This window comes from Piliocolobus tephrosceles, chromosome 3 (genome assembly GCF_002776525.5).
Source record: "Piliocolobus tephrosceles isolate RC106 chromosome 3, ASM277652v3, whole genome shotgun sequence".
Lineage (NCBI taxonomy): Eukaryota > Metazoa > Chordata > Mammalia > Primates > Cercopithecidae > Piliocolobus > Piliocolobus tephrosceles.
The window spans coordinates 120717405-120733181 of NC_045436.1; the positions used below are offsets into that span (position 1 = coordinate 120717405).

Below are 15777 nucleotides of genomic sequence, written 5' to 3' on the forward strand. Positions count from 1 at the left end.
AGGAAGGAAGGAAGGAAGGAAGGAAGGAAGAAAGGGAGGGAGGGAGGAAGGAAGGAAGGAAGGAAGGGGAAGCAAAGGGAAGGGAAGGGAGGAGGGAGGGAGGGAGGGAGAGAGAAAGAAAAGAAAAGAAAAAGGAAAAGAAAAGAAAGACGGGTAATATCTCAGTCTGCTTTTTTCTTTATCGCTTACATGAAATGCATACATAAAATAAATCCATAAATGTTTCCTTCTATATTGCTACTGTTTAATATGTGAAGAACCACAAATTCAGTCTCTCATATAGTGAGCTAGTCTGTTCATGGTATCCCTTACCTTCAAAAGGTCTAGTTAAGTATATGGTTATTAATAGAAAAACACACCTTTCAAAAACCATTCAAAATTATCAAATACAATGTGTCTTAAATATAAAATCAGCTGCCAGCTACTTTACCCACTCGCTTTCATAGTCACTTCTGAAAGAATCTAACTCTTCACTATATATTGCATCAACCACTACTCTTATAAACTGGAAGTGGGAATACAAATTAGAGTCTTATTTTTGGATAGCAGTTTTATCTATTATAAGTTTGAATATCTGTCTTCTCTGATACAGCATTTCCACTTCCAGAAATTAAATATTCAAATGTACTCATGCATTTGTGCAAGGACAGACCTATATACATGTTAACTGTAACACTATTTTCAAGACAGGAAAATAAATAACAACCCAAGTATCCTAGTTGACAAAGCCAGTGGATTCTTTTCAGTATTTATATTACTCAGTCAGGATTATTTGTCAATGCCAACCACACTCTCTTTGAAACTTCTTGTTTTGCATCAGTGGTGCCTCTGTCATGATTTTTCTATCTTCCTGCTCTTTCCCTATATCTAAGGTTCCCATATTCCTTCCATCACCTTAAATATTGTTCTTCAAGCCTTCTTCATCATCCTTTTCATTCCCTTTTATTATTCTTTTTCCAAGAAATTTATGCCCATGCTTCCACATTTTTGAGTTGATCATGAGCAAATTTCTATCTTCTGCTCAGTTCCATTTCCCTCTACCAGGTCACACTCATTTTTCAGGTTCATATGTTCCCTTAGTATGTAAATTCAGCATCTCCAAAATTGACTTAATCTTTTCAATACACTTGCTCTTCTCATGATTGCAGTAACAGAAGACAGAACAATGAGTAGCAGTAGCAAGATTACTGGAATAAAGAGGTGAACAAATTAGAAAGCTATTGGGAAAATAGAATTAGTAGTACTTAGTTATTCATAAAATATGAGGGGCCCAGGAAAGGAAGGAGTGTTTGGTGACTTCCAGGTTTCTCATTTATGTGACTGGATTCTTCCTGAGTTAGGGAATTTTCTGTGGAATTTCCACATGGGGATGTGTATATAGTGATAGAAATCAAAAACATAGTTCAGACTGGAGATAGAAATTTGTATTTCAATAGAATATGAGGCCATGTGGGTGAATGAGGTCGCCCTAAGAAAGTGAAACTTAAAGTTGAGAGAAATAGTTTGCAGATCCAAGAAAGGGCACTATCTCAAACACCAGAGAGTACACAATTTTTAGAACAGAGTGATCAAAGTAATGCCTTAGAGATATCAGCTAAGTAATAGAATGGCAGGAAATTTTTAGAGTTTTGTCATTGGAATAATTTTGGAAATAGTTATTATTCTATGTTTTAATACCAATAATTTGTATTATGGCAGTATTGTATTGAAAATTCTTATAATATTTTCCTTAATATTATGTTCTAAACCTACATATGAATGGTTAGTTGACAGATGAGATCTTCTCAGCTACATATTTTGAGAATAGAGGGATGGAATAGAAGAAGGTAAACAAGATTGACTAATAGGAGGAAGAAGAGCTAAAGACAAACCTGATCTACTACACTGTCTTACATGGGGCACTACTTGCCATTAAACCAAGGATATGTGTTAGGTCTATCTGTACATAGTACTATCTGTACTTAGTAAGTTTCTCAGAAAACAGTTTTACAGCATAGGCACCAATTATACCTCTGTCCCCAGCAATCACCTTGCAAATGCTTACTTTGGGATTTAAGAAATGAATAAGGGACTTTGTAACCCATGACTTACACAGAACAAGTGTCAAATATTTGTTGAATTGAATTATACATTTAACACTTCAAAACATGTTTATTGCTGAGCAGATTAACAGCTTCAACTTTAAATTCAGAAGTTTGCAATTCAGATTTACATACCTGAACTTGATAACCTGAGACTTGACAAATTCTTCCCTTAATGGAGATTTATAAAATGCATTTTTCACCTGTTTGAAAAATATTCAAAATATGTCAGCAAGAACTTTATGAAATTCCACAAATTAATTCAAAGCTTTTTAGAAAATTAAAAAACAAAACAGTGCAAAAGGCATTGACATTTCACAGTGAGCTGAACTTGGGGAAGCTTGAGGAATCTACTGCGGTATTCTCAGTGATTTCAACTGAACTCTGTCTTAGGAATGATATGAGTAGGGAACTGCAGTGGGGTCAGAAGTGACATCTGCTGTACTAATGCTCAGAAAGAGACAAAAGAAAATGAGCATCCTGTTTCTTGAAAATTAAGAGTGAGCAATTTTACCTGGAGATAAGGACTTTTACTGCCTATAGACAAAGGAAATGAAATAATTCTGCCACATAATAATTGGATTATAGAAATGAGTGCATGTCCATGTCAAATGCTTCCCAAACCTAGTGACAAAGTTGTCAAGTATCCTGGCATAATATACACCCAGTTCAGCACTCCAAATGCTCATAGAAAGACCCAGGTGAACTGGGATACTTAGCCTAAGTTTTACTCTACTAAAGTGAAAGAATCTATTTGTGTAGAGATGTTAGTTATTATTCTAAATAAGAATTCTAGGCAACTTAATTTTTTAATTCGGAGTTTACATAAGGAAATACTTCAAGGTCGTCTTGTTTCCAGTATGTGGATATATAATATGTAGTAAGTAAACACTTACTACATGCTGGTGATTAACAGAAGCAATGAGACTTTTAATTCTTTCTTACATTTTATTAATTCCAAATTGTTTTACCTAAGGACAGTTCTTGCAATTATGAGACAAAGCTGAATAGCACAAGACCTCTGAATAGGATGACAGTATTCACAAGAAAATTTTTATTTAAGGGTTAATTTTTGTCAAGTAACTTCAAAACTATTATTAATTTTGAAGGCATTAAAGAGTTTCATGTATATTCCTTTAGATTTAAATCTGTCTGGATTTTATTTACTTAAATAAAATGTACTTGAATGGCACAAAGAACAAGGGCAATAGTGCCATCTCTTCTTGACCTTTTTAGTTCAATTTCACTTTCTTCATTTTGCAAATGTATTTAGCCTTAGAGAAGAGCCTGATCAAATATTTCCCTGATTGGGTGTTTGCAAGGGCAAAGGTAACCAGGATTCAACTTCTGTCTCAGCAAGCTGGCCAAATCCCCAGGCTGTTGTCTACTGGGCGGTTTCCAGGGTCTCACTTCCATTCTTGTTCAGGTTATTGGAACTAGAAGACAATTTGGAAATTATCTAATCTAATGCCTTAATTTTCACATAAGGAACTTTGTCCAGAATGATAAACTGATATGTCAAGTGATGTATCATTAGCCAGTAGGTACCACTGAAGCTACATGTGCCTCCCAGCTCCTAGCTCAGTGTTCTTTCCATCACATTATACCACGAATTACCTCACAGACTGCCAGGAAAAGTTAAATTATTCTTTAATTAATCTGATAACGATAAGAAGTTACCACTTAGGCCCTTGTTTTTTGGCCCATGCTGCTAATTTTTCCAGTTTCTTAAGTGTTTAATTGATCCCTCAAGATGAATATTGATGCATTAAGGGTAGAGTTGCGTTATCTGTGGATTTACATACTAAAAGCTATTTGAAGGTTAAATATTTTTAAAAACTGGGTAGAGTTGCATATCTGTGGATTTACTACATATTTTTGTATGAAAAGCTGGTTGAAGGTTAGATACTTTTAAAAACTAAAAGACTGTTTAGGTACGTGCCTAAATAGTTTCAATCTTGGCAATCTTCTGCTCACGGTCTCTTTTTTAGGAAGTGTAGGACACAGCAAATATATTTTAGGCCACACTTACATTTCCAGAATCTCTGGACTCTGCTGATCAACAGTATAGCACTAGCTAAGGAAAAGTAAATAAGAAGGACCTGACTGAACGGCTAAAGTTTCTTTGGTTCAGCCCTGAGAGTGATATTGTGCTAAGTGATGTATTGTCTGTTTTGTTTTATATTTCTTGGGTTAGGGCCTCTTTTCATTTTGCAAATACACAGGGATCCATTAGTTGAATGGATCTTTTAGAAGCTAGGATGATAAAAATATGGTAAAAATTGACAGCAAATGCACTAGAAGTGGATGACAAATTGCTTACCATTGATTCAAGTCTCTGGCTCATTTCCGTAAAATTGTTAGAAGCCTCTCTGCCAAACTCAGCATATAGTTTGTCAGTTGTAAATGACAATGTGCTATAGTAATTGTAGGTCTTCCTTTGATCTACAAGGAAAGAAGCAAAACCCTATCTTAATTTTTATCAGATGGGTGTAAAGCATCATTATTTCCCCACTTGGTTGTTGCTAGAAGACTGAAACAGGAAGGAATGCTCTTAGCACAGATCATCATCATCATCATCCTGCCCCAGGCCTCATAGTTATCTCAGGATAAAAAACAACATTTATCATCATGTGATTTAGAGTATAAAAGCTGTAAGAAATGCCTGATGTTCCTGGAGTACTGTACAAGTAGCTCATCAGAAGAGTGGGCTGATTATTCATGTGTTATTCATTCCTCAGTAAGCCACAAGAGACAGCAAGTCATGCCATCTGAGCATACAAACAGGGATGGATTCAGAAGCCTCCCAAGGGTCACTGTATTTGTATATTTCAAATGTAGATTTTCTTTTCCCTTCCATCAACTATACATCAATTCTGTCCACAAGAACTCTAGTTTGAGAAAATTTATTTTGGCTGAAAAGGAAGATGAGGTTAGGAATGAAAATGCAAGGGATTCAGTAAATAGAAGTTTAGGGAGCTAAAGTTGCCAGCTGGCATAATCTTCCAGGGACACTATTTAGTTTCACCTGGCTCCCTTGTCACTGCATGTATGTTTTTCCCACCAACCACAGGGGTTGGTTTGCTGCTCCTTAGCCACTGTTTCTACCTTCTGCATCCAATTTAAGCAACCCACATTTTTGACCTGCTGAAAAGTTAATGTCACATAACTTTTCCTCTACCCTCCAGTGCATGAAGCAAGCACGCAGCCCTCAGAAAATTAATGTATTCATTCAACAAATATTAATGCCAGCCACTTTTTAGCGAGAGACACTGTGTCAAGCGTTAGAAATACACAGGTGATCAAGACAGTTGTATGTAGTTACTATAGGAAAGCAGAGTGTGGCTCATCCAGTCACAGTCTCTCTCCTCCTCTCTCTTCCTTCCTATTCTTTTCCTCTTCGCTTAAACCTCAGAAGAAAAGGAAACTCACACTGAACACCAATGTCCCTGGTACAGTCACGTATCTCATTTAATTTACAATAACTCTACAAAAAGGCAATATTATCCACATTTAACAGACTACAGTCTTGGAAATGTAAATAACTTGCCCAAGCCCAGCAGGGCATAGCCAAGACTAACTTCCAGAGTACAGATTTCTTTCACAAGCTGCTTCTTAGAGAAAAAAAAAAAAGCCACTTATTGAAGCTACGGGACAAGTCTTTTGTTTTATAAAAGTTATTCAAAAAACTACTAGCATATTTCAGAAAAACACCCTGGCCATCCAGAGGGTTTGATGGGACAGAGAGAGAAGCACTATCAGACTCTGACAAGGGCTGGGGAGGGGTTGGTGATGAATAAAAGAGATGAATGGCAGGCGGAAGACACTGAAAGTTGAGTCGCCAGAATACTAGAGACATAAGTGAAGGACTTGGGAGGTTTTACTCTCTCTCCATCCTTCCTCACCTCCCTTTCTCTGAATAGAAGATTCAAACCTAACTTCAAGTAAGGTTTCAAATGTATTGAAATACTGGGAAATAACTCATAACTATCTCTGTAAACTACTGTTCTATTACATTTGTATTTGTAAACATCTGCCTCATGGTTAGCTATAACTTTATGTGGAATTGTATCCATTCTTCTAGAATTCTGCTTCAAATTGTAATGTAAAAGTGAACCGCCTAGGGAGCGTGTTAAAATGCAGATTCTGGTACATGAGGTCTAAAGTTAGACTCAAGATTTTGCATTTCTAACAAACTCCCAAGTGATGTTGATGCTTCTGGTAGCTAATCATATGTTAAATAGCAAGGTTCTAGACAGAATGGTAACAGACCCCTCTATATCCTTAAATGTAGTTTTTTGACTTATTAGATTGAATGATTTAAAATTGTCATTAGTACAGGTCAAAAATAGTCAAATATCGGCAATTGCATATGGTTTAACCAAGTTAACAACTTATTATCTGTGCTCAATATTTTACTTTACTCTGTAGATTTAAGCATGAAACTGTTAAAATGTATTACCAGCTGCCATAAATATATGGTATGAGTAGTTACTAAAACATGTTAGGAATATTAACAGAAAAGTTAAAAATAAGGATAAACATGAGTACCTTTCTAGCAGGTTTGTGATTCTATAATCTGCAATGGTGTTGCTTATAACAGATTCATCTTCTGACATCCAAATCACACAGGTGCAGAAACGACCAAAGGCCCCAGACATGAACTGTATACAGAATTGTATGTTGTCCTGGGCTTTATGAAATGAGAACCAAAACGATGTTTTTCCAAATATGATTACCTTTACCTGTATCTGTCTATTTCTGTAACAGATTTTTTTGGTTTGGTTTGGTTATTTTGGCATGTCAGCTTCTAAATGTTCATCTGCCAAAACCACTCTGTTAGTTTATACCCCAAAACAGAAAGCAGGTCACAAACAGAAGACAGTAACACACATCACAACAATCACTGTTTATTCAGGTGTACTGTGTGGGCAGTGGAAGCTGTGTGTTCAATATTACTCAATTGATCATCCAAACAACAGGATTCAGAAATAGGTTACTGAAAAAATTCTTGCCAAGTTTTCACTGTATACACATGAGTAAGATTTATGAATCTTATAAAACTTGGCTTGGGAAGAGGTAAATGAGAAGTAGTAAGGGATATTTCCTCTCATTGAGGTGATTAGCCCCTAGTATTACTAGGAATTCCTTGTGAAGTCAGACAAGTCAACATATGGCCCAGGAACATATCATAGGTACAATTCATTTGATATTATCATTCAGTATTTAATCCACCTAACATGTGCCAAGACTCTGATAAATTCTAGACACACAAAAGTGTGTAAAACAGTCCTAGGCATACATGGGGACAAATAATGATGCTTACAACAAAGTGGGACTCAGTATACTCAGCAGAATTGTAGAACTATAAAGTTATTTCAGCAATTCATTTTTATTTGAAGTATACTCCAGGCCTGGCACAGTGGCTTACGCCTGTAATCCCAACACTTTGGGAGGCCAAAGCAGGCAGATCATTTGAGGTCAGAAGTTCAAGACCAGCCTGACGAACATGGTGATACCCTGTCTCTGTTAAAAATAGAAAAAATGAGTTGGTGTGATGGTGCATGCCTGTATTCTCAGGTACTCAGGAGGCTGGGGCACAAAAATCACTTGAACCCAGGAGGCGGGGGTTACAGTGAGCCGAGATCAAGCCACTGCACTACAGCCTGGGAACAGATCAAGACTCCATCTAAAAAAATAAAATAAAAAAAGTATGCTACAGAAAAATCTATTAATAATATGCAGACACTCCAAATTTAAAGACCTGCCTGTATGCAAATTCTACCAAAAAGAATCTTTGTTTTAAATATTTTTTTAAACTATCCAGAAATGATCCATCTTGCTTTGGAAATTGAGATTACACTTGCATGGACAGTAGAGGAAGATAACCAGATTGCAGAGTACTCTTTCTCGTTATTGGAAAGCAACTTCAACAAGGTCTCAATTAAATTAAAATCAAGTGATTCTAATAGCTTAGCTTCTATGGTTACGGTGTCTTGAACATCCAAGTATAATCTAGTAACAGAAGGAGATATTAAACTAACAGGTCATGGTTAAGTCAAGTAATTAAAACCCGAAGCAAAGTAGGAGGAAACTTCAGAAGGGTTGTTACATCCTGGAGAACAGTTCTGAAGTTCCCTGGAGACCTTTCTAATAACATAGCAACTAACAGTTCATCTAGCAATGAGGTACCTGATAACCGCAGGGTGAACTTCTTTATAATGAGCTTTCTCAGCATACCCTATCCTCTTTAATCACCTACAGTATATCCTAAGATGAGATTTTAATAACAGAAATAGGCACTTATTCAACAATACATCACTATGACTATTTTTCTAACTTCCTGGTACAGAATAGAGCCTACTTTTTTATGACTCCAGATTGTGTCATTGATTTATTAGCATGTCAGGACTTCAACGAGTTGGATTTTTTTTTTTTTTTCTTTTTCAGATCAAATCTTTCTCTGTTGCCAAGGCTGGAGTGCGGTAGCATGATCTTGGCTCACTGAAACCTCCACCTCCTGGGTTCAAGTGATTCTCCTGCCTCAGCCCCTCTAGGAGCTGGGACTACAGGTGTACACCATCACATCTGGCTTTTTTTTTTTTTTTTCCTTTTTTTTAGTAGAGAAAATGTTTCACCATGTTGGCCAGCCTGGCCTCAAACTCCTGACCTCAAGTGATCCACTCGCCTCAGCCTCCCAAAGTGCTGGGATTACAGGCGTGAGCTGCTGCACCCACTCAGAATTATTTTAAATCAAGGTGCTTGCCCTGTGACCTCAAACAACTCAAGACATTGGTTCTAGCTATGCTGTAGTCTTCCCTTGATAAATATTCACTTATTGCTTATTAAGGAAGATGCAAATGAGCATGCTGTTCCCAGCAGAAAGCATCACACATCAAAGATAGAAAAAATAATCCTCCTTGACTTATGAGCACTAAATAAGAGACAAAGCAGCTAAAGACTCCTTTGTACAGGTTATGCAAATGAATCTTAGCAATGAATGAATAAGCCTGAGGCAAATCAAAACAGCAAGGTATGAGGAAATATTTGGGGTAAATTACATGATGCCAAGGCAGCTTATACTTACTATATCTCACATAATGAACAGTGAGTCCAATGCACACTGCCAGGACGATCAGGGATATGAAGATGACGAGGCCAATAACCCAGGGCTCCCAACAAACTCTTTTCCTAGCTCTCACCACATCTGGCCTAAGGAAGAAAGTAAATAGATAGATTATTTCAGAGCATGCAACACATCCACTCCTTAGACAAAACAGATATTTTTCTGGAATAAAGGACATTCATTTGGAGGGTCGTGTACTGTCTGGGTTTAGAGCACACCCTGGTTCCAGGCTGCTGAGGCCAATCCTGACTCTGACTCCTGTTGTTAGGCAAGTAGTTTGACTTTTCTGTGCTTTAGTTTCCTCATCCATAAAAGGAAGATGATAATGATAGTACCTATTTCATATGATTATTGTGAGAATTAAACGAAGTACTATACATAAAGTGCTTGTAACAATGCCTGACATGTAGAAAGTGCAATATTAAATGTTAGCTATCACTTGTTGAGCCAGCCATGTACTTGATATAGAGTTAGACACTGCAGGAACTACAAAAATATTTTAAGCCTTTTCTCTAGCACTTTAGAATCTTAAATATCCTTTTTAAGTGTGTTACAGCTTGAAGCATACCAGGTTTCAGATAGAGTTGCTAATTCTATGCTTCTAATTTTCCGATCTATTTCCAAACCAAACTTTGAGGATACCTAGAAGAGACAACCAGAGGCCCCTTCCTAAAGAACCTGAGGTTTTGAGCTAATATTTACCTCTAAGCTTTAATGATGCTACAGGAAATTCTTTTTGCTTGAGATTCCCTCAACTTCTTCTATTTGTTCTGCCTTCAAAAATATGTGTAACTGGAAAACATTGATCCACACGATTTTTGTTTGATTGGTAAAATTGTCCCGTTGGGTTATAATATTTGGTAAGCAAACTCGAAAGCCAGAAATGTGAAATAATAAGTCAGAGATGACTAAGGAGTTTGAATATGATACTGTTATTTTAGATTTCTTGAGGCATTTACCATGCCAGTGTATGCTATACTTTTTTTGTTTTTCCTAGAGCGCTGTCTGCTATATGAGGACTTGAGGAAAACATGGTATTCTCCTGAAGGAGTACTGGGTGTTGAATCAGAATAAGGAGAATTCTAAGTGCAGCCCTTTCATTCACAGATCTGTGATTTGGACAAATCATTTAAACTCTGAGCTCAATTTCTCCATATATCAGTAAGGAGCAGGATAACCATTCCATCTAAAGCGCTTTGGGACCTAGAATTAGATCATGAATGTGTAAACAGCAAAGCATTTCACAATAAATACTTTTTGTTTACAGAAATCAAGAACACTCTGTTTCCTGATGATATAGGATCAGGAAGTGATGATATTATCATGTTGGCCCCTGTCACACCATCATTACATCCTGGCTCTGGCTGGGCACAAAATAAAGAGCATTGGCACAGAAGTCAGTGGTATTATCATCACTACACAATCCTGTCCCTGGGGAAGGCACTGAGATGTGGTGGAAGGCTCCAGGGACTCTGCTTGTTCTCCAGCCTTGTTCCTGTGATTTTCCCATGGGTCTGTAACCAAGTTTTATCTTACTCTCCCCAACCTTTCCCATCTCCAGTTTTCCCTTGAGTAGAATTCCAAACACCTGTTCCTAGAATGGCAATTAAAAAGACTTCTCCACAATGAGATTACTTTTTATGTGCAACTGTGCCTCAGAAACCCCCAAAACTGACTCCTATTCCTTCATCCCTGAATGCTTGCTATTCATCTATTGCAGAAAAAAGGAGATGAGTATTACAGACCTAAGCAAAACTGTTGAGGGGAATACGGGCAGAGGTTTCTCAACTAATATCAAAACATGTCAGATGAAGAATATGAATTTGTGCTTGTAGAAAACATGAAATTATCAAAAATATATGATTGCTATGTAGAATTGTGAAATATTAGACACTTTCTATTTGTTCTACAGTAAGTTTTAATCAAGATAAAAATGTAAACAATGCAGCCATTCTATTGATGAGGTAGGTTTCATATATTAACATTAAAAAGGTTAATGATAAGTTTTACTTTAAAAAAGTTATAGAACAATATACATTCCATGTTTCAGTTTTTCTAAATAATAAAACTATATATATGTATCTGTGCATAACAAAATATACAGAAGACACAACAATTTTTTTTCAGTAAGAAGCAGAATAACAAATAAGTGAGAAACTTTAATTTCAATTCATGGTTTTGTTTGTTTTATGGTGGATTTTTTAAGAACAAACATTTTGACTTTCAAATTAAAAGAAAGCGAGAGAGAGAGAAAAATAGGACATTCTTAAAATATGAAAAAAAAAATAAGGAAGATTACATATGTATTTTCATGGAATTCACATCACTGCAGTATCCAAGGTGCCACTGTGATTCCTTTCCTGACCCCCACCTTCCCACATTACTCACGACTATTTTAGTGACATGCTCTCCTGGGTGGCTAGAAGAAGACAAAAGGGATAACATGGGACAAAGAAAAAAGAGAATCCAGTCAAAAATACTTTGAACAAACAATTAAGAGATTATATTTCTGAGTCCTGCCACCAACTCATTTATTATATAGTCTTATACCCACAGACTCAATTATCTGTCTTAATTTCTCCATATGAAAAACAAGGATAATAAATCCAGACTCCTCCTGATCTAATGAGCTAGGTAGAGATAAAAATGATAAGGCAGTTTGGTACTTTGAGCTCCCAAGTGGAAAAATCATTGTACAAATAACAAGGATGATAATTATTATCATCATTATTTTAATTATTAGTAATAGTGGTAATGACCACACTACAAAGATGTTTGTCATTTGAAACTTGATTTGTTCTTTTCCCAGTCTGTATAGCATTATTTTTCAAACTGATTGACCATATTTGTTTAGCTTTTTTGAGATATAATTGACCCTATTTCTTTCTTACTTTTTTATTTTCTCAGTAAGTGATTCATTACTGAATTCCTCCAAATTACATGTGAAAGAAAATGTGCTAAAAAAAAAATAGTAAAGTGAAGGAATAAATTTATTTTACATATCAACAGACATTTGTATAATTAACCTCCTCCTGAACATACATAAATACTTTTCCAGTCATTATTTTCATCTATCAAAACTTATGTGCACCTATTCATGTAAAATCACCTTCAGATAGACTGATTGAATTCTAATAGCTTTAGTAATATAAAATTGCTTTCTTTATATGATTTTCTTTTCAATCTGGGGACAAGTATAATTAGTGACAAGTCAAGTGAATATAACAGTTAAAGTATGCTTATGCTTTTTTAGCCCCAAATTGCCAGAAAACAAGCAATATGTTTAGATCTGCATTATTATTATCACTTATTAATGTGTCATTTTTAGAACAGTGCTAAAAAGGAAAAGCAGCAGCAACAGCAAAAAGACAAGGGGAAAAAGGTACTAATGCAAATAAAGCTAATGGCAAGCACTGGAAAATGACAAGTCAAGGCTCAGTGTTTCAAAGAAAAATTTACCAGAACAAGCCTCTTCACAGCAACACCACCAATCAATAGTGGGTCTTTTTTTAAAAAAGAAATTATACTTTGAGATCTGGGGTACATGTGCAGAACATACAGGTTTGTTACATAGGTATGCACGTGCTATGGTGGATTGCTGCACCCATCAACCCGTTGTCTACATTAGGTATTTCTCCTAATGTTATCCCTCCCCTAGTCCCCCACCCACTGATAGGCCCCAGTGTATGATGTCTCCCTCCCTGTGTCCATGTGTTCTCATTGTTTAACTCCCATTTATGAGTGAGAACATGCGGTGTTTGGTTTTCTGTTCTTGTGTTAGTTTGCTGAGAATGATGGTTTCCAGCTTCATCCATGTCTCTGAAAAAGACATGCACTCATCCATTTTATGGCTGCATGGTTTTCCATGGTATATATGTGCTATGTTTTCTTTATCTAGTTGATCATTGAAAAAGAAAGGAGATGTGTATAACAGACATCATAGGTGGGCATCTGGGTTGGTTCCATGTCTTCGCTATTGTGAACAGTGCCGCAATAAACATACATGTGCATGTGTCTTTATAGTAGCATGATTTATAATCCTTTGGGTATATACCCAGTAATGGGATCAGTGGGTCAAATGATATTTCTGGTTTTAGATCCTTGAAGAATCGCCACACTGTCTTCCACAATGGTTGAACTAATTTACACTCCCACCAACAGTGTAAAAGCATTCCTATTTTTCCACATCCTTTCCAGCATCTGTTGTTTCCTGACTTTTTAATGATTGCCATTCTCACTGGCATGAGATGGTATCTCATGGTGCTTTTGATTTGCATTTCTTTAATGGTCAGTGATGATGACCTTTTTTTCATATGTTTGTTGGCTGCATAAATGTCTTCTTTTGAGAAGCATCTGTTCATATCCTTTGCCTACTTTTCTATGGGATTTTTTTTCTTGTAAATTTAAGTTTTTTGCAGATTCTGCATATTAGCCCTTTGTCAGATAAATAGATTGTAAAATTTTTCTCCCATTCTGTAGGTTGCCTGTTCACTCTGATGATAGTTTTTTTGTTGTTGTTGTGCAGAGGCTCTTTAGTTTAATTAGATCCCGTTTGCCAATTTTGAATTTTGTTTCCATTGCTTTTGGTGTTTTAGACAAGAAGTCTTTGCCCATGCCTATGTCGTGAATGGTATTGCCTAGGTTTTCTTCTAGAGTTTTTATGGTTTTAGGTCTTACATTTAAGTTTAATCCATCTTGAGTTAATTTTTATATCAGGTATAAGGAAGAGGTCCACTTTCAGTTTTCTGCATGTGACTAGCCAGTTTTGTCAACACAATTTATTAAATAGGGAATCCTTTCCTCATTGCTTGTTTTTATCAGGTTTGTCAAAGAGATCAGATGGTTGTAGATGTGTGGCATTATTTCAGAGGCCTCTGTTCTGTTCCATTGGTCTATGTATCTGTTTTGGCATATGTTACATATTTGACTGTAGCTTAGCTCATAAGATTGTGCCTGCTTATCCTATCAATAAAAGTATTTGAGATGTGTTTTACATTGTGAAAAACCCATACCAGCAAGCATTAGTGACATCATTAATCCTTCTCACACTTTCTAGAACAAGACTATAAAAATATCCACAGTAGAAATAAAACAGAATATTATATACATATGTGCATGGATTGTATATTTTCATTGCTGTTTTTTTAAAGAAGAAATACAAGCAAATTACTCCATATAAAATTACAAATAATATATTTCTGTCCTATCCACTGATAGATAAAACACTTCTATAAGTATCTAATAGCATCAGCCAGGCCCCTGGGCTGAATTGCAATGTTTGCATTCCCTACCATAATAATTATGCCTAGTTCTCATAGAGAAGTTACAAAACCCAAAGTTTAACTATTTCTGTTTAACCAACCATGAAACTTAAGTGACAGTATCTTTCCCCTGCCTTTAAAAGGAGGTTGTGAAGATTGCATATGATATCAACAGACTCTGTTAGATAGGTGTACTACATAAATATTAGTGGCAACTCAACCGTAAAGACTGTCTCTGACCTCCACTGTGGTTGTCATCAAGGTCTTTATTAAGTTCCCAACTAGATATGGTACAGCACAGGTGACTACAAACTGATTTAAGTTGACACTTGACCTGATCTCTAGAAGTTTGCAACTACATACAGATAGGTGGGTTGCAAAAAAATTAAAGATATTATTAAGTAATTAGTTATGGGTTTATAGACTTAAACTAAGCTACTGAAGTTTGAATTCTACTAACATATTTGCTTTCTTTCCTCAAACTCTTTTTAGTTCAGGATAATAAATCGGCATTATCTGAGTCAGCAACTTTATACACAACAATATCCCACAGCAAAGTTAACGAGGGATGCCATTGCAGCCAATCATAGGGAATTCTACGCACTTCAAAGTGTGAAAGAAAAATAAGAATTAACAAACAGTGTGCTGATATCATGGCAAGTGTATCAGAAGAAAAATGATTGAGGAACCTGAGCTAGAGACACTCTTGTGGCTGCTAATAGCTTGAGACTTTCAGAATTTTTTTAATTTTAGCTGTCTTCCTACCAAATCTTCCTCTTGACATTGTCTAGATGACTCCAGAAAGTTTGCATGATACAATGGAAGTAGCTCTAAACTGGAAAACCAGTAACCTATCTCTTAGTGTTAGTTCAAACAGATGAGAAATCTGAGAGCATATTCCACATCACACGAGTTTCAGCGTCCCCTGAGCCCCAAATTGTATGATGTTGAGTGCTCTCCTTTTCTTCACATGTGAAAAAATCAGTGGAAATTTAAATTGATCTAAATGTTCTTCATTTCCTTCCAAGCTACTGTTCCATGCCTCACATAACACAAAAATGTTAAATATCCTAATTAAAATTCAGCATTTATTAAACAATCAGACTTCAGGTAATTTTTCAAATGCCTCATTTTTCTGTTGACTACAATGTCAGATAGTTTGAAATAATCTGCAGTCAAACTAGAGACTACAAGTTATTTGAAACGATCTAAGTACCATAGCTGAGAAAGCCAGACTTTGAAAATCATACTTTACTACTTGCATTGAGAAGTTGGTTAAGGAGTACAAAAGTATAGATAGAAGGAATAA

General features: G+C 36.0%; 1 protein-coding gene across 2 annotated transcripts in view; it reads right to left on the reverse strand.

The window, feature by feature from the left end:
- Window positions 1–15777, reverse strand: part of LOC111555801 (transmembrane protease serine 11E) — a 50782-nt gene that overhangs the window by 27124 nt on the left and 7881 nt on the right. For both annotated transcript variants that reach the window (XM_023232160.2, XM_023232161.2), the window contains exons 2-4: window positions 9169–9293; window positions 4405–4526; window positions 2217–2284 (exon numbers count right to left, since the gene is read on the reverse strand). In XM_023232160.2, the coding sequence (XP_023087928.2) occupies window positions 2217–2284; window positions 4405–4526; window positions 9169–9293 (315 nt within the window). The remainder of the gene's footprint in view (window positions 1–2216; window positions 2285–4404; window positions 4527–9168; window positions 9294–15777) is intronic.